At 42.0% G+C, this 19898-nt stretch overlaps 1 protein-coding gene across 4 annotated transcripts in view; it reads left to right on the top strand.

Moving 5' to 3' along the window:
- LOC128664167 (uncharacterized) overlaps positions 1 to 19898 on the top strand; it is a 335114-nt gene that overhangs the window by 243588 nt on the left and 71628 nt on the right. For all 4 annotated transcript variants that reach the window (XM_053718925.1, XM_053718924.1, XM_053718927.1 and 1 more), the window contains exon 11: positions 11769 to 11859. In XM_053718925.1, the coding sequence (XP_053574900.1) occupies positions 11769 to 11859 (91 nt within the window). The remainder of the gene's footprint in view (positions 1 to 11768; positions 11860 to 19898) is intronic.

The following is a 19898-nucleotide window of genomic DNA, read 5'->3' as shown; positions in this document are numbered from 1 at the left end:
TTGTAATTGAAGATATCTCTCTGTGTTTAAATTTGGAACCACTACAACCTCCCGACTTTCTGATTGGTTGAAGCAGTCAGATGATCCCAATACGTCAGCGCAGACCGTGAAGACGGTTAACGCTAACTACTGCCTAGTCTGTCAGGTAATGCGGCTGTACAAGAAAAGACTGACCACATCAGAAGTCTGGTAAGAAACGATTACCCACACAGAGACTATGGCCTCTATTTATCAACCTGTCAACTTACCTGCATTCGACAGCACCAATACGCTCGCCTAAGATCGCCTAACATCGCTGCCGCGGACCTGAATACGTTCTCCAAAATTATCAAAAAAAGCTGCACACCAAGTACGGAGCGATGAGCAGCGGACTGTTGTTAACTAACAGTCATCGATCTTGCTGCTCTTCGTCTTTTTTCCAGCTTTATTGGTACCCTGTCACTAAGCACCCACACTATACTACACTGTTTTACCCCCTAAACCGCCGCTTCCAGAGCCCTCCGCAACTAAATAAAGTTATTAACCCCTAAACCGCCGCTCTCGGAGCCCACCGCCACCTACATTATACCTATTAACCCCTATCCTGCCGCTCCCGGACCCCGCAGCAACTAAATAAAGTGTTTAACCCCTAAACCACCGCTCCCGGAGCCCACCACCACCTACATTATACATATTAACCCCTATCCTGCCCCCCATACACCACCGCCACTATATTAAATTTATTAACCCCTAAACCTAAGTCTAACCCTAACACCCCCTAACTTAAATATAATTTAAATAAATATAAATAAATATTCCTATCATTAACTAAATTATTCCTATTTAAAACTAAATACTTACCTATAAAATAAACCCTAAGATAGCTACACTATAACTAATAGTTACATTGTAGCTAGCTTAGGGTTTATTTTTATTTTACAGGCAACTTTGTATTTATTTTAACTAGGTAGAATAGTTATTAAATAGTTATTAACTATTTAATAGCTACCTAGTTAAAATAAAGACAAAGGTACCTGTAAAATAAAACCTAACCTAAGTTACAATTACTCCTAACACTACACTATAATTAAATGAATTACCTAAATTAACTACAATTAAATAAAATTATCTAAAGTACAAAAAAAACAAAACACTAAATTACAGAAAATAATAAAATAATTACAAGAATTTTAAACTAATTACACCTAATCTAATCCCCCTAATAAAATAAAAAAGCCCCCCAAAATAATAAAAAGCCCTACCCTACACTAAATTACAAATAGCCCTTAAAAGGGCCTTTTGCAGGGCATTGCCCCAAAGTAATCGGCTCTTTTACCTGTAGAAAAAAATTACAATACCCCCCAACATTAAAACCCACCACCCACACACCCAACCCTACTCTAAAACCCACCCAATCCCCCCTTTAAAAAATCTAACACTAACCCCCTGAAGATCACCCTACCTTCAGAAGTCTTCACCCAACCGGGCCGAAGTCCTCAACGAAGCCGGGCGAAGTGGTCCTCCAGACGGGCAGAAGTCTTCATCCAAGCCGGGCAGAAGAGGTCCTCCATTGTAATTTTTTTTACAGGTATAAGAGCTGATTACTTTGGGGCAATGCCCCGCAAAAGGCCCTTTTAAGGGCTATTTGTAATTTAGTGTAGGGTAGGGCTTTTTATTATTTTTATTTTATTAGGGGGATTAGATTAGGTGTAATTAATTTAAAATTCTTGTAATTATTTTATTATTTTCTGTAATTTAGTGTTTGTTTTTGTACTTTAGTTAATTTTATTTAATTTTAGTTAATGTAGGTAATTAATTTAATTATAGTGTAGTGTTAGGTGTAATTGTAACTTAGGTTAGGTTTTATTTTACGTATTTAGTTTTAAATAGGAATAATTTATTTATATTTATTTAAAATATATTTAAGTTAGGGGGTGTTAGGGTTAGACTTAGATTTAGGGGTTAATAAATGTAATATAGTGGCGGCGGTGTAGGGGGGCAGATTAGGGGTTAATAAATGTAATGTAGGTGGAGGTGGGCTCCGGGAGCGGTGGTTTAGGGTTAAACACTTTATTTAGTTGCGGCGGGGTCCGTGAGCGGCGGTTTAGGGGTTAATAAGTGTAATGTAGGTGTCGGCGGTGTAGGGGGGGGCAGATTAGGGGTGTTTAGACTCGGGGTACATGTTAGGGTGTTAGGTGTAAACATTGACATAGGAATCAATGGGATATCTGGCAGCAGCGAACATGAGCTTTCGCTGCTGTCAGACTCCCATTGATTCCTATGGCATCAGCCGCCTCCAGGAAAAAGGCAGAGCGTACCTGCTAGTTATTTGATAACTAGCAAAAGTAGTCAAATTGTGCCGAACTTGCATTCGGAACATCTGGAGTGACGTATGCATCGATCTGTGTCGGACTGAGTCCGGCGGATCATATGTTACGTCACTGAATTCTACTTTTGCCGGTCTGTAGGGTCTGTAAGGCGAATCAGGCTCGCCACAAATACGCTGCAGAATTCCAGCATATTTGCGGTTGACAGCTTGATAAATAGAGGCCTATGCCACATTGACCGGTCAATAATCCAACTTGCTACACTTTGCCTTTTTCGAGTGGCATATTAGCGATACTTTGCCTTCTCATAAGTACATTTAATTACAAGCTACAAACAAGGACATTTAACTAAGGGTATTTAACTCCCATTATACCACTACAGTTCCAGCAAAGAGCGAAATTTAAATCCTAAACGCTTACAATACTGATAACCATCTACTTATCCTTAATGTTAACAAACCTGTAACGTAAGAGACTTTGCCTTTCCGACAGTGGATAATAAATACAAAAGACAATACCACTTTTTTCACATATTGAATTTAATTTTTTATAAGCCTTTGCAAATCTGTTTATGCACTTTTTAAGACTAGTATAATTATTTGTATAATTATTTATATAGATAACTGAGTGATTTTTTCTTATGTTTTCTTATGATTATACCGGGTAGGCTGTCCTCCTGCCGGACAGCCAGATGCAGGTAAGTGCATTTTTTTGTTGTCTTGGAGGAGACTGGTACTGAGGGGTTAACCTTAAGTCTGCAAGAATTGTGGGGCTAGAACCCTGTGGAAAGGGTTCATTTTGGCAGTAGCAGGCACTTTAACATGTGTGATAGACAAGGAGTTACACTCTTTGATTAAGGGTTAACTTTTTCATCCCGGGAAGTGGGAACTCCACCCGAAAGTGTTCTCCAGCTTAACCCTCAAATGAGGGTTGCCGGAGTTGGATCTGATGGCGTCTCTGCAAAATGCCAAGCTCCCAAGGTACGGTTGAAGGTCAAGGGATCCATGGAACGCTCTGATAGATGCTGTAGCGGTTCCTTGGGAATTCAGACTACCATACCTGTTGCCTCCGTTTGCTCTTCTTCCACGAGTCATTGCTCATATCAAACAGGAGAGAGCGTTGGTGATTCTAATAGCCCCAGCGTAGCCACGCAGGATCTGGCATGCAGACCTAGTGGAGATGTCATCTCTCCCACTTTGGAGACTGCCTTGGAGGAAGGACCTTCTACTTCAGGGTCCCTTCCTTCATCCAAATCTCATTTCTCTGAAGCTGACTGCTTGGAGATTGAACGCTTAGTTTTGTCTAAGCGTGGTTTTTCTGAGTCGGTCATTGAGACCATGATTCAGGCTCGCAAGTCTGTTACTAGAAAGATTTACCATGAGATATGGCGTAAATATCTGTATTGGTGGGAATCCAAGGGCTACTCTTGGAGTAAGGTCAAGATTCCTACACTTTTGTCTTTTCTCCAGGAAGGTCTGCAGAAAGGCAGTTAGTACACTGAAGGGTGAGAGCTCTGCGTTATCTGTTTTGTTACATAAGCGTCTGGCGGACGTGCCAGATGTGCAATCCTTTTGTCACGCCTTGGTCAGAATCAGGTCTGTGTTTAAGTCCGTTGCTCCTCCTTGGAGCCTTAACCTTGTTCTTAAAGTTTTGCAGCGGGCTCCGTTTGAGCCGATGCATGCCATAGATATTAAGTTGTTATCTTGGAAGGTTTTGTTTCTTATTGCTATCTCATCTGCTCGGAGAGTCTCAGAACTATCTGCATTGCAGTGTGATTCGCCTTATCTTTCATGCCAAAAAGTCGGTTCTGCGTACTAAGTTTGTTTTTCTTCCTAAAGTGGTTTCAAATAGAAATATTAATCAGAAAATGGTTGTTACTTCTCTATGTCCTAATCCTTCTTCTCATAAGGAACGCTTGTTGCACAACTTGGATTTTGTGCATGCTCTTAAATTTTATCTGCAGGCCGACTAAGGATTTTCGTCAGTCTTCTGCTCTGTTTGTTTTTCTGGGAGACGTAAAGGTCAGGAAGCTACTGCTACTTTTCTTTCTCTCTGGTTAAGAAGTATTATTCGTTTGGCTTATGAGACTGCTGGACAGCAAGCTCCTGAGAGAATTACGGCTCGTTCCACGAGGGCTGTCACCTCTTCTTGGGCTTTCAAAAAAGCTTCTGTGGAACAAATTTGCAAGGTTTCCGCTTTGTCTTCCTTACATACTTTTTCCAAATTTGATACTTTTGCCTCGAGTGAGGCTTCTTTTGGGAGAAAGGTTCTTCAAACGGTGGTGCCTTCTGTTTAGGTATACCTGTCTTGTCCCTCCCTAGTCATCCCTGTCCTCTAGTTTGGGTATTGGTTCCCAACAGTAATTGAGGATGCCGTGGACTCACTATATCTTAGGAAAGAAAAAAAAATTTATGCTTACCTGATAAATTTCTTTCTTTCCAGATATGGTGAGTCCAAGGCCCTGCCCTTTATATTAAGCCAGTTATTTTTTACTAAATTTCAGGCACCTTTGCACCTTGTGTTACTCTTTTTTTTCTCCATTTACCTTTGGTCGAATGACTGGGGTTTGTGGGAAGGGGAGTGATACTTAAGAGTTTGACTGTGGTGCTCTTTGCCTCCTCCTGCTGGCCAGGAGTGATATTCACAAGAGTAATTGAGGATGCCCTGGACTCACCATTTCCAGGAAAGAACGAAATTTATCAGGTAAGCATACATTTTATTTTCTTCAAAATCTTTCCTTCTTAATATGAGGAGAGTCCACGGCTTCATTCCTTACTTTTGGGAAATACAGAACCTGGCCACTAGGAGGAGGCAAAGACACCCCAGCCAAAGGCTTAAATACCTCCCCCAATTCCCTCATATCCCAGTCATTCTTTGCCTTTCGTCACAGGAGGTGTCAGAAGATACGAAGTAGTTCCTTATAGAGGGTAGTACCCTTCGGAATGGGGACTGGAGTTATAAGTAGTCTTGTCAGCCTCTCAGTGAGAGCATTGACATATGTTAGGGTCTGGAGATGCAGGCAGAGTCTTTCTGCGAACCCATCCAGACTCGTATTAACAACTCCTAAGCAATCAGTGTTTACGAGTTTCACTGCCTGCTTTTTTACTCAAGTCCATGTCAGGAGCGATGCTACAAGACTGTCAAACTTGAGAGGCTGTGTGTCTGTTCCACGGCAGAGATTCCGGTAAGATTGTTTCATTTTTATACTCATATGATAACGCAAAAAGATAGGATCACAGTGTGACTCCAATTATCTGTATGGAATCAAAGGTTAATATCTCCGAAAGGGGATTATTGAACAGGGGGGATTTATCGCATAATTTACTTTATTATGTTTTTTATGCTGCGACATGTGTGAGATGAGGCTCAGGCAGATGTTGGAACATTCAGGTTTTACTTTAGTTTTAGATAGCTGAGCAACCTGTTAGGTTTGGTGCGCTTTTCCCTGTAGCAGGGGTAGTCCTGCATGGCGCACCACGTGACCAGGTCTGGGTCACACTGATTTCCTCTTTCCTGACCGTGCAGTTTACAGGAGACAAAGCGGTTTCTCTGTGGGGCCTGGGTCATAGGAGGTGGTGAGTGCCCCAGCCATTGGGGGTATAAAGGTGCCATTTATGTTTTTCTATAGTCCATCTGACAAACGCAAGCTATGGAGGACTCTGATACATTAGAGGGTACTCCCTCTTTGCCTAAGTCTAATACCTGTCTATATTGTGAGGAGGCTACGGTATATACGCCTGCTCAATTATGTTCCACATGCCTTGATAAACTAATTATATCTAAGAAAACCAAGATGTTTAGTACCACTGAGCCATCCACCTCTGAGGAGTCTCCGTCACGTGAGGTGTGTTCCCTGCAATAATCTCCTATTACACATGCAGCTTCCCATTGCACTGCTAATGCTCCTTCTGGAGGGGCCCTTTTACCACCAGACTTTACTGAACAGCTACAAACGGCAGTGTCTGTGGCCTTCAGTGCTTTACCCCTCCCTGCTAAGGTCAAATATTGCTATCCTTCCCAGGGTCATCTAATAACTTGTTGGATTTATCTGATTCAAGATTATCCGCTGATGAGGACGCCTCTGTTACTTCAGAGGATGCTCTTTCTGGGACAGAATCTGCTGCCTTTAGGCCTCCGGCTGTGGAGGAACCAGACTTTAGATTTTGGATCGAACACTTACGCTTCCTGTTAAAGGAAGTTTTGGCTACTTTAGAAGTTCCAGAACCAAAATTACCTGAGGAGCCTTGTATTCCAAAACTAGATAAGGTCTACAAGGAAAGGGTGGTGTCACAGACCTCCCCGGTTCCCGTAAAGATGGCGAATATTATTAAGAACGAATGGGAGAGACTTGGTTTTTCCTTTTAAATAAATTGATAGATGTATATGTGCGCTTCACAGCTAAAGGGTAGAACCTATATATGTATAATTATCAGTAATATATACCAAAATTTTATTTAAAACAGTTTAAAACAGAAAATGCAACTTTCTAAATTGCAAAAATATGAAAGTTTAATATTCACAAGAATTTTATAAATCATAAATGACCAGTCATATCCTAAACACATACACAAATAAAAAATACATCACTTGCGTTTAAAACACCTTTGTAATAAAAACCTTTGTAATAAAAAGATCACTGCATATACTTTTGTCCACAGTGGTATTCGATAATACAATTTAAATGTGAAAAAACAAACACCTTTGGTAGGTCCTGGGTGTAGTTTTAACTGTAGTGTTCTGTATACAATGTTTGTCCTATTATAGTGCCAATCCTTTGTTGATCTTGTAACACACTCAGTTGTTTGGATAAACATATCCCCAATTTATTGGTATTATATCACTCCAGTATCACTCCAGTGTTGAGTTTGCTTGTTTAGAGACAATAGTGTTATAGTTCAAGCTAACAGTTGTGTTACCAGCGTCACACATACAGGCTTATATGCCTCTTTGTGTGCCTACCTTATAAACTGGAACGGCTCCCTGAATCTTTGTAGTGACTTACTATGTTAGCCGTTCCGTTCTTCTTTTTCCCCTTCGTCTTCCTTTAAGAATTTATTCACAGTCCCGAACTCTGAATTGGAGTTGTGGGGTTCCATCCCTAAGGTGGATGACGTTATCTCCACACTTGCTAAACGCACTACTATACCGCTGGAGAATAGTTTGTCATTTAAGGAGCCCAAGGATTAAAAGTTAGAAACTCTGTTGAGAAAGATGTTTCAGCACGCAGGATATTTGTTTCAACCGGCAGCGGCGGTTGCTGCGGTAACTGGAGCCGCTTCCTATTGGTGCCATTCTTTATCTGAATTTATAGAGAGGTCCCCTTGATGTGATCCAGGAAAGAATTAAGGCCTTGGGTAGCTAATTCTATTATTTGTGATGCAAATATGCAGATTATTCGCCTGAATGCCAAGACATCAGGTTTTTCTGTGCTAGCCGTAGGGCACTCTGGTTGAAGTCTTGGTCTGCGGACATGACTTCAAAGTCTAGACTTCTTTCTCTTCCATTTAAGGGGAAGATTCTTTTTGGTCCAGGCCTGGAATCAATCATATCCACGGTTACAGGAGGCAAAGGTGCCTTTTTACCGCAGGATAAGAAGAACAAACCTAAAGGACAAGGTCCTAACTTTCGTTCGGATAAATCCCAATGCCAGCAGACCTCTGCGAAGCCTGAACAGTCCAAGGGAACTTGGAAACCGACTCAGCCTTGGAATAAATCTAAGCAGAACAAGAAGCCCGCCAAGTCAAAGTCTGCATGAAGGGGGGCCCCCGATCAATCTCTGGATCGTATAGGGAGCAGACTATCATCATTTTTGGAGGCTTCACTCAGGGATACAGGATAGGTTTCAAAACTCATCCACCCAGAGGCAGATTCCTCTTGTAAAACCTGTCTTTAAGGCCAGAAAAGCGAGAGGCCTTTCTAGAGTGCGTGAGGGATCACTACTCCCTGGGAGTAATTGTACTGGTACCCCTAGCAGAGAGAGGTCTCAAACCTTTTTGTGGTCCTAAAGAAGGAGGGGACATTTTGCCCGATTCTGGACCTGAAATGCTTAAACAAGTTCCTGATGGTCCCATTGTTCAAGATGGAGACGATAAGGTCCATTCTGCCCCTAGTGCAGGAAGGACAGTTAATGACTACAATAGACTTGAAAGATGCTTACCTTCACGTTCCCATCCACAAGGAACACTTCAAGTTTCTAAGATTTGCGTTCCTAGACCAGCACTTCCAGTTTGTCGCACTTCCATTTGGTCTATCTACTGCCCCAAGAGTCTTTACGAAGGTTATGGGGGCTCTACTTGCAGTGGCGAGATCCAGAGGTATAGCAGTAGCGCCATACTTAGATGACTTCCTTGTTCAGGCACCATCCTGTCGGCTTGCAGAGGACCATTCAAAGGATCTTCTTCTTCGATCTCATGGATGGAAGATAAACTTAGAAAAGAATTCTCTTGTTTCCAGTACCAGGGTAGAATTCTTGAATGTGATAATAGACTCCATATCCATCAGGATATTTTTTACAGACTAGAGACGTTACAAAATAACTTCCAATTGTCTTGCCCTACAGACCTCCTTAAGGCCCTCTGTGGCCCAGTGTATGGAGGTAATTGGGCTCATGGTGTCCAACATAGACATCATTCCATTCGCCAGATTCCATCTCAGACCTCTTCAGCTGTGCATGCTGAGTCAGTGGAACGGCGACCACTCGGATCTGTAGCAACAGATTTCTCTGGGCAACCAGTCAAGAGAATCGCTCTCTTGGTGGCTCTGTCCAGATCACCTGTCCCAAGGGACATCCTTTTTGAGACCATCCTGGAAGATTGTGACTATGGATGGAAGTCTATCAGGATGTGGAGCTTTTTGGGGTGCCAGGAAGACACAGGACCTGTAGACTTGAGAGGAATCTCTCCTCTTGATCAATATTTTAGATCTTTGAGCGATCTTCAATGCTCTGAAGGCTTGGCCTCTTCTGGGTTCGTACCAGTTTATCAGATTCCAATCGGACAACATAACCTCGGTGGCTTACATCAACCATCAGAGGGGAACGCTCCCTAGCAATGAGGGAAGTATCTCGGATTCTAGAATAGGCGGAGGCCCACAGCTGCTCACTGTCAGCGATCTACATTCCGGTAGATCTAAACACAGGCCTTTGTTTAGATCTACTGCTCCTCTTTGGAATTTAAATCTAGTTCTTAAAGTTATGCAGAGGGATCAATTTGAGCCTATGCATGTGGTTGACATTAAATACTGTCTTGGAAGGTTCTTTTTCTACTGGCTATTGTTTCAGCGCACAGAGTTTCTGAGATGGCTGCCCTGCAATGTGAGCCTCCTTGCCTAGTTTTTCATGCCGATAAGGCTGTTCTTCGTGCTGGGTTAGGTTTTCTCCATAAGGTAGTTTCTGATCGCAACATCAATCAGGAGATTGTGGTTCCTTCCTTGTGTCCTATTCCTTCCTCTTCGAAGGTACGGTTACTTCATAATTTGGAATGTGGTTCGGACTTTGAAGTTCTATCTCCAACCTACGAAGGAATTTAGACAGACTTCTTTGTTTGTTGTCTATTCGGGGAAGAGTAGAGGGCAGAAGGTCTCTTCCACTTCCTTATCTTTTTGGTTGAAGAGTCTTATTCGCTTAGCATATGAGACAGCGGGACATAAGCCTTCTCAGAGGATTAAAGCTCATTCAACTAGTGCTGTGGCTTCCTCGTGGGCCTGTAAGAACGAGGCCTCTATGGAGCAGATTTGTAGGGTGGCTACCTGGTCCTCCTTACATACTTTTTCAAAATTTTACAATTGTGTTGTGTTTGCTTTGGCTGAAGCAGCTTTTGGGAGAAAGATTTTGCAGGTTATGGTGCATTTAGAATAGGGTCCGCCTCTCTTTTTATCCTCCCGTTTTCATTCAGTGGCATCTAGAGCTTGGGTATATGTTTGTAAGGATTCCGTTCCATCTTTTCCTTTTTCACCTGCAGTCATATGACCATTCCAGTCTCAACCTCTATTTAAGTTTTCTCAACACCTTAAACAGGTGCTTAGTTATTGTGCTTTCTAGCTGAAACTCAGCCATTCTAATTCTAGTCTCTGAGACACGCTGTCTAATTTTGGATTACAACTTGTATTTTGGATCAACCTTGACACAGTATTTCATTCAACTAGATTTCAGTGGGATCAACTGGTTAAAACAACTTGCTACACATTGTGGGCTGATCATCTGTTCAAGCAACCTTCTACCGAAGCCCTCTCATCATTGTGGGGTAGAGATCAGCCGGCTATCTCCCTCCTAACAACTGCATTAACCACCATCCTCCGAATTACTTAACTGCTGCCGTTTAGAGACTCAGGTTATTTCCAACTAGCTGGTTCAACCGGCTCCAGAACCGGAGGTAGGTCATGCCCCCTTGGGCAAACTCAGACGCCTACTGGCTCTCACCGTCTCATACAGACGCCTACTGGCTCACACCGTCTCACACCCACCTGAAACGTCAGAGTTAACGGAGCTTCGTCTCTCCTACACCCTATGCCTACAAGTTTAGAGCGTTTCACTCCTCTGTGTTGAGTCGGATAGCGGAACACCAGCTCTCTCGTACTCTGACTTTTGACCGCAGCTCAGTTGTTGCAATTGCTCACTTCTCATCAGAGCAAACCCTGAGCATATACAGATACTTCCAGTGCAAGGGCTCGTAGGTAAATCTCCACTTACTTGGCTAGGACTGTAAAGGCAAGCAGGAAGCTTCACCTAAGTGAATGGTACTTTCTTCTCTCACTGGTCACCTAAAAAATAAAATTACGACTAGTTAAGTTAATACATTGCCTGTTACAATAAGGCTGCAACAAAATAGTTTCCTTTTTGTTTGCAGCGATACTTCCCTTAAACCTAATAACTTCACTGAAACAGTAAAGGACTAAACTGAATATTAGTTCAATTGTTAAGTGATACATTCTCACCAACTCCACAGGTCAGCAGTTGAGATCCTTAACACCAGTCAAGCTTCACATATTACAGACTTTACAATGTTTCCCACAAGTAAGGAATGCAGCCTTGGACTCTCCTCATATTAAGAAGGAAAACATAAATTTTGCTTACCAGATAATTTCCTTCTGTATAAGGAGAGTCCACGGCCCCCGCCCGTTTTGGGCGGATCAAAATTTTTGTTTATTCTTCTGGCACCTTTTATACCCTGATATTTCTCCTACTGTTCCTTGTTCCCTTGGCAGAATGAATTCGATATTAGGGAAGTGGGGGAGGTATTTAAGCCTTTGGCTGGGGTGTCTTTGCCTCCTCTTGGTGGCCAGGTTCTGTATTTCCCACAAGTAAGGAGTGAAGCTGTGGACTCTCCTCATACAGAAGTAAAGGAAATTATCTGGTAAGCATAATTTATGTTTTTTTAAATAAAGAATACCGGCAAATAAAGGGGTTATTTTTTTGGCACTATCATGCAGAGTTAGTTGATAGATTCTATTCTATGTGTTTTCCAGCACAAAGACAACCCAGGTCAGCTCACCTCTAAAAACTGGAGTCTACCCCACAACCTGGGACACTAACGCACTGCCAGAGTTAGGATATCAGGTATTGTTTACAGAGTCTTTATTTGGGAGATCTTCTGCCTAATTTGTTAATATAAATGTTTTGGAAAAGTTGAAAAATTCACGTAGAAAAATGGCTGCTCCTGAAACTGTACCACTTATTTGTTGTCTGTAAAGGGGCATTAACCTTAAATTGAATTCCAAATAAAATGTTAAATAACGCATGGGAAAAAATATATTATAACTTGCGTTCATTATTGCGTTTTAGTTTCTTGTAATTTATGTCTAAATATTGTGGTTCTTACACTGCACCTAGAGAGGCTAGAGTGTATCCCACAGGATCCAAAACCATAACCCCTCAACATGCTACACATATTGCTTTATCTGCCCCTAATTGACCGTAGAAATGAAGACAAGATAAAAAAAATACTAAAGTGGCTTTTCAAGTTTTATTCTCTGTACTGCATTGCAAATTGTGCTAGCAAAGTTAGTTTTAAACACTTTTATAATATTAATTTCTCCAACATTGGTGTGTCCGGTCCACGGCGTCATCCTTACTTGTGGTATATTCTCTTCCCCAACAGGAAATGGCAAAGAGTCCCAGCAAAGCTGGTCACATGATCCCTCCTAGGCTCCGCCCACCCCAGTCATTCTCTTTGCCGTTGCACAGGCAACATCTCCACGGAGATGGTTAAGAGTTTTTTGGTGTTTAAATGTAGTTTTATTCTGCTATCAAGTGTTTGTTATTTTAAAATAGTGCTGGTATGTACTATTTACTCTGAAACAGAAAAGGATGAAGATTTCTGTTTGTAAGAGGAAGATGATTTTAGCAGACAGTAACTAAAATCGATTGCTGTTTCCACACAGGACTGTTGAGATGAAGTAACTTCAGTTGGGGGAAACAGTTAGCAGACTTTTCTGCTTAAGGTATGACTAGCCATATTTCTAACAAGACCATGTAATGCTGGAAGGCTGTCAGTTCCCCTCATGGGGACCAGTAAGCCATTTTCTTAGTTAAACATAAAAGAATAAAGGGCTTCAAAAAGGGCTTAAAAACTGGTAGACATTTTTCTGGGCTAAAACGATTGCTTTACTATGCATATTATGCAGATTCTAACTAATTATTGGTATTATAATCTTGGGGAACGTTTAGAAAAACGGCAGGCACTGTGTTGGACACCTTTTTCAGATGGGGGCCTTTCTAGTTATAGACAGAGCCTCATTTTCGCGCCATTAATGCGCAGTTGTTTTTGGAGAGCAAGGCATGCAGATGCATATGTCAGGAGCTAAGAATCACTGAAAAAGCTTATAGAAGGCGTCTTGTGGTATCGTATTCCCCTCTGGGCTTGGTTGGGTCTCAGCAAAGCATATAGCTGGGACTGTATAGGGGTTAAATGTAAAAACGGCTCCGGTTCCGTTAATTTAAGGGTTAAAGCTCTGAAATTTGGTGTGCAATACTTTTAATGCTTTAAGACACTGTGAATTTGGTGAATTTTGAACAATTCCTTCATACTTTTTCACATATTCAGTAATAAAGTGTTTTCAGTTTGAAATTTAAAGTGACAGTAACATTTTTGTGCTTTGTTGACAAGTTTAAGCCTGTTTAACATGTCTGTACTATCAGATAAGCTTTGTTCTATATGTATGAAAGCCAATGTGTCTCCCCATTTAAATTTATGTGATAATTGTGCCATAGTGTCCAAACAAAGTAAGGACAGTAATGCCACAGATAATGATATTGCCCGAGATGATTCCTCAAATGAAGGGAGTAAACATGATACTACATCATCCCCTACTGTGTCTACACCAGTTATGCCCACACAGGAGGCCCCTAGTACATCTAGTGCGCCAATACTTATTACCATGCAACAATTAACGGCTGTAATGGATAACTCCATAGCAAATCTTTTATCCAAAATGCCTACTTATCAGAGAAAGCGCGATTGCTCTGTTTTAAACACTGAAGAGCAAGAGGACGCTGATGATAAGTGTTCTGACATACCCTCACACCAATCTCAAGGGGCCATGAGGGAGGTTTTGTCTGATGGAGAAATTTCAGATTCAGGAAAAATTTCTCATCAAGCTGAACCTGATGTTGTGACATTTAAATTTAAATTAGAACATCTCCGCGCACTGCTTAAGGAGGTGTTATCTACTCTGGATGATTGTGACAATTTGGTCATTCCAGAGAAATTATGTAAGATGGACAAGTTCCTAGAGGTTCCTGTGCCCCCCGACGCTTTTCCTATACCCAAGCGGGTGACGGACATAGTAAATAAAGAGTGGGAAAGGCCCGGCATACCTTTTATTCCCCCCCCTATATTTAAGAAATTATTTCCTATAGTCGACCCCAGAAAGGACTTATGGCAGACAGTCCCCAAGGTCGAGGGGGCGGTTTCTACTCTAAACAAACGCACTACTATTCCTATCGAAGATAGTTGTGCTTTCAAAGATCCTATGGATAAGAAATTAGAGGGTTTGCTTAAAAAGATTTTTGTACAGCAAGGTTACCTTCTACAACCAATTTCATGCATTGTTCCTGTCACTACGGCAGCGTGTTTCTGGTTCGAGGAACTAGAAAAATCGCTCAGTAAAGAATCTTCGTATGAGGAGGTTATGGACAGAGTTCAAGCACTTAAATTGGCTAACTCTTTTGTTTTAGATGCCGCTTTGCAATTAGCTAGATTAGCGACGAAAAATTCAGGGTTTGCTATCGTGGCGCGCAGAGCGCTTTGGCTAAAGTCTTGGTCAGCGGATGTGTCTTCCAAGACAAAATTGCTTAACATTCCTTTCAAAGGTAAAACATTATTTGGACCTGATTTGAAAGAGATTATTTCAGACATCACTGGGGGAAAGGGCCACGCCCTCCCACAGGATAGGTCTTTTAAGGCTAAAAATAAGCCTAATTTTCGTCCCTTTCGCAGAAACGGACCAGTCTCTAATTCTGTTTCCTCTAAGCAAGAGGGTAATACTTCACAACCCAAACCAGCCTGGAAACCAATGCAAGGCTGGAACAAGGGTAAGCAGGCCAAGAAGCCTATCACTGCTACCAAAACAGCATGAAGGGATAGCCCCCGATCCGGGACCGGATCTAGTGGGGGGCAGACTTTCTCTCTTTGCTCAGGCTTGGGCAAGAGATGTTCAGGATCCTTGGGCGCTAGAAATAGTTTCTCAAGGTTATCTCCTGGAATTCAAGGAACTACCCCCAAGGGGAAGGTTCCACAGGTCTCAATTATCTTCAAACCAAATAAAGAGACAGGCATTCTTACATTGTGTAGAAGACCTGTTAAAGATGGGAGTGATACATCCAGTTCCAATAAGAGAACAAGGAATGGGTTTTTATTCCAATCTGTTCATAGTTCCCAAAAAAGAGGGAACATTCAGACCAATTTTGGATCTAAAGATCCTAAACAAATTTCTCAGGGTACCAAAATGGAAACTATTCGAACGATCCTACCTACTATCCAGGAAAATCAATTTATGACTACCGTGGATTTAAAGGATGCGTACCTACGTATTCCTATCCACAAGGAACATCATCAGTTCCTAAGGTTCGCTTTTCTGGACAAGCATTACCAGTTTGTGGCACTTCCATTCGGATTAGCCACTGCTCCAAGGATTTTCACAAAGGTACTAGGGTCTCTTCTAGCGGTTCTAAGACCAAGGGGCATTGCAGTAGTACCTTACTTGGACGACATCCTGATTCAAGCGTCGTCCCTGTCAAAAGCAAAGGCTCATACGGACATCGTCCTAGCCTTTCTCAGATCTCACGGATGGAAGGTGAACAAAGAAAAAAGTTCTCTGTCCCCGTCAACAAGAGTTCCCTTCTTGGGAACAATAATAGATTCCTTAGAAATGAGGATTTTTCTGACAGAGGTCAGAAAATCAAAACTTCTAAGCTCTTGTCAAGTACTTCATTCTGTTCCTCGTCCTTCCATAGCGCAGTGCATGGAAGTAATAGGATTGATGGTTGCAACAATGGACATAGTTCCTTTTGCACGAATTCATCTAAGACCATTACAACTGTGCATGCTCAGACAGTGGAATGGGGATTATACAGACTTGTCTCCGACGATTCAAGTAGATCAAAAGACCAGAGATTCACTCCGTTGGTGGCTGACCCTGGACAATCTGTCACAGGGAATGAGCTTCCGCAGACCAGAGTGGGTCATTGTCACGACCGATGCCAGCCTAGTGGTCTGGGGCGCAGTCTGGGAATCCCTGAAAGCTCAGGGTCTATGGTCTCGGGAAGAGTCTCTTCTCCCGATAAACATTCTGGAACTGAGAGCGATATTCAATGCTCTCAGAGCTTGGCCTCAACTAGCAAAGGCCAAATTCATAAGGTTTCAGTCAGACAACATGACGACCGTTGCATATATCAATCATCAGGGGGGAACAAGGAGTTCCCTGGCGATGAAAGAAGTGACCAAGATAATTCAATGGGCGGAGGATCACTCCTGCCACTTGTCTGCGATCCACATCCCAGGAGTGGAAAATTGGGAAGCGGATTTTCTGAGTCGTCAGACATTCCATCCGGGGGAGTGGGAACTCCATCCGGAAATCTTTGCCCAAATAACTCAATTATGGGGCATTCCAGACATGGATCTGATGGCGTCTCGTCAGAACTTCAAGGTTCCTTGCTACGGGTCCAGATCCAGGGATCCCAAGGCGACCCTAGTAGATGCACTAGTAGCACCTTGGACCTTCAACCTAGCTTATGTATTCCCACCGTTTCCTCTCATCCCCAGGCTGGTAGCCAGGATCAATCAGGAGAGGGCCTCGGTGATCTTGATAGCTCCTGCGTGGCCACGCAGGAATTGGTATGCAGACCTGGTGAATATGTCATCGGCTCCACCATGGAAGCTACCTTTGAGACAGGACCTTCTTGTTCAGGGTCCATTCGAACATCCGAATCTGGTTTCCCTCCAACTGACGGCTTGGAGATTGAACGCAAAGCGTGGGTTTTCAGATTCTGTAATAGATACTCTGATTCAGGCTAGAAAGCCTGTAACTAGAAAAATTTACCATAAAATATGGAAAAAATATATCTGTTGGTGTGAATCTAAAGGATTCCCATGGAACAAGATAAAAATTCCTAAGATTCTATCCTTTCTACAAGAAGGTTTGGAGAAAGGATTATCTACAAGTTCTCTGAAGGGACAGATCTCTGCTTTATCTGTTTTACTTCACAAAAGACTGGCAGCTGTGCCAGATGTTCAAGCATTTGTTCAGGCTCTGGTTAGGATCAAGCCTGTTTACAGACCTTTGACTCCTCCCTGGAGTCTAAATCTAGTTCTTTCAGTTCTTCAAGGGGTTCCGTTTGAACCCTTACATTCCGTAGATATTGTTATTATCTTGGAAAGTTTTGTTTTTGGTTGCAATTTCTTCTGCTAGAAGAGTTTCAGAGTTATCTGCTCTGCAGTGTTCTCCGCCCTATCTGGTGTTCCATGCAGATAAGGTGGTTTTGCGTACTAAGCCTGGTTTTCTTCCGAAAGTTTTTTCCAACAAAAATATTAACCAGGAGATAGTTCTACCTTCTTTGTGTCCGAATCCAGTTTCAAAGAAGGAACGTTTGTTACACAATTTGGACGTAGTCCGTGCTCTAAAATTCTATTTAGAGGCTACTAAAGATTTCAGACAAACATCTTCCTTGTTTGTTGTTTATTCTGGTAAAAGGAGAGGTCAAAAAGCGACTTCTACCTCTCTTTCCTTTTGGCTTAAAAGCATTATCCGATTGGCTTATGAGACTGCCGGACGGCAGCCTCCTGAAAGAATCACAGCTCACTCCACTAGGGCTGTGGCTTCCACATGGGCCTTCAAGAACGAGGCTTCTGTTGACCAGATATGTAAGGCAGCGACTTGGTCTTCACTGCACACTTTTGCCAAATTTTACAAATTTGATACTTTTGCTTCTTCGGAGGCTATTTTTGGGAGAAAGGTTTTGCAAGCCATGGTGCCTTCCATTTAGGTGACCTGATTTGCTCCCTCCCTTCATCCGTGTCCTAAAGCTTTGGTATTGGTTCCCACAAGTAAGGATGACGCCGTGGACCGGACACACCAATGTTGGAGAAAACAGAATTTATGCTTACCTGATAAATTACTTTCTCCAACGGTGTGTCCGGTCCACGGCCCGCCCTGGTTTTTTAATCAGGTCTGATGAATTATTTTCTCTAACTACAGTCACCACGGTATCATATGGTTTCTCCTATATATATTTCCTCTTGTCCGTCGGTCGAATGACTGGGGTGGGCGGAGCCTAGGAGGGATCATGTGACCAGCTTTGCTGGGACTCTTTGCCATTTCCTGTTGGGGAAGAGAATATCCCACAAGTAAGGATGACGCCGTGGACCGGACACACCGTTGGAGAAAGTAATTTATCAGGTAAGCATAAATTCTGTTTTTGTATCCAGATCTTTTGTAATGCATTGGTTAATCACAGATGTAGGGCTCCATTTATTAAGCAGCCGAAGCTGCTTCAGAGCTATATCGTTTCAGTCTCGTTAAGAAGCAGCGGTCATAAGACCGCTGCTCCTTGTCCACCACCTTTTTGGTGGGGGATTTAAATCATCCTGATCCGATCTCCCAAAAGGGATTAGCCCAAGCAAGAGCCATGTCAGAGAGTAATGAGAGGAGAAATTTCACCTTAGCTCTGTCAGAGGGAAACGCCTAAGGTAACATCTCAAAGTAAATGCCCACCTGATTAAAAAAAAACTCTGCATTGGTTAGGATTGCCTCCATATCGCTGAGGAAGAGGTGCAGAACCAGACATGCTCCTGGTAAGACTAGTTGCAGCAGCGGTAACAGTAACAGGAGCGGCCATAGCTTGTGGGGCACTCTGATCTACATTTGCAGTGCAAGTCAGAAGGGTTTGCAGGGCTAGTGCAATTAGATACATGCGGTTATCCAGTTCATACACCCTGAAAATAATGGTGGGTAAAGGTGGATTATTAGCACCATCAGGATTCATGTCCCTTGCGTAATGTCAGGGATCAGGAAACAGAAGGGATGACAAATAAGCCAGGTCATACATAGAATCAGGAACACAGGAACTCACAGAGAAGTCAAAGACAACGCAAGGGCAAAGGCAGACTGAACTGAGGCACATTAAATAGTAAGTGGTGACATCATAATTCTGGGACTGCAACCTGTCTCTCAGTTTGGCCATAAGAGGGAGCCTGGGTGTAGTGAGCAGCTTTACACACTGCAGCAGGCGAAGAGAGAGACAGGTGAGTCAAAATGGCAGCTAGGCTAAAAAGCAGCAAATTAAAAAACAAATCAGGGTGAAACCCTGACAGTAAATTAAAACATGTAAAAACATATTTATGCAATATTCATATTTAATAAAGTTTTAAGTTTAACTATGTATTTACTGTAAATAGTTCACCTTCCAATGTTCTGTACATAGAGAAATATGTTCTATGTATTTATAAACAGATTACCTATGTATAATCATATATATATATATATATATATATATATATATATTGATATATATATATAGGTATAAATATATGTTTGTTAAAGAAAACATCAGAAATATGTATAAACATTTATTTATGAATAAATAGAACATATTCCGTTATGTAAAGAACATTGGAATATGAAATATTCATATTTTCATGTCAGGTTAGCTCTAGTGAGAATATGTTATGGTGTTTGCGCAAGAGTGGGATGCACGTGATATTCTAATTATATTGATAATTCCGATATAGTGATATTCCGCTAGAATTAAGATTTTTGCGCTAGTCGGGTTACCGCTAGAGTGAAAACAGTTTATGTTCAGCTTGTAATACCAGCTCAACCTGACTAGTGCAAAAATCTTAATTTCCTACTAATGCTCATTGACCATTACCACAAAGTTCTTATTATCTGATGAGCAATAGAAGGAAGTGTCTATACGCCAATAACCATTAGTAGGACGCAGTGTTCTCTCTAAGGCCAGATTTTGTAAATAGCTCAGCAGTGAAACAGTTCATTAGTGATCCACACCCTGCAGTTAGCAAACACTACAGAATGCAGACAGCAAGGTATGGTTACCTTATTAACTGTTTCACTCCTTGGCCACTTGCAAAGTCTGCCCTA

This window comes from Bombina bombina, chromosome 6 (assembly GCF_027579735.1).
Source record: "Bombina bombina isolate aBomBom1 chromosome 6, aBomBom1.pri, whole genome shotgun sequence".
Classification (NCBI taxonomy): Eukaryota; Metazoa; Chordata; class Amphibia; order Anura; family Bombinatoridae; genus Bombina; species Bombina bombina.
Note: the sequence above shows the minus strand (reverse complement) of the source record. Positions and strands in the feature narration are given on the sequence as shown.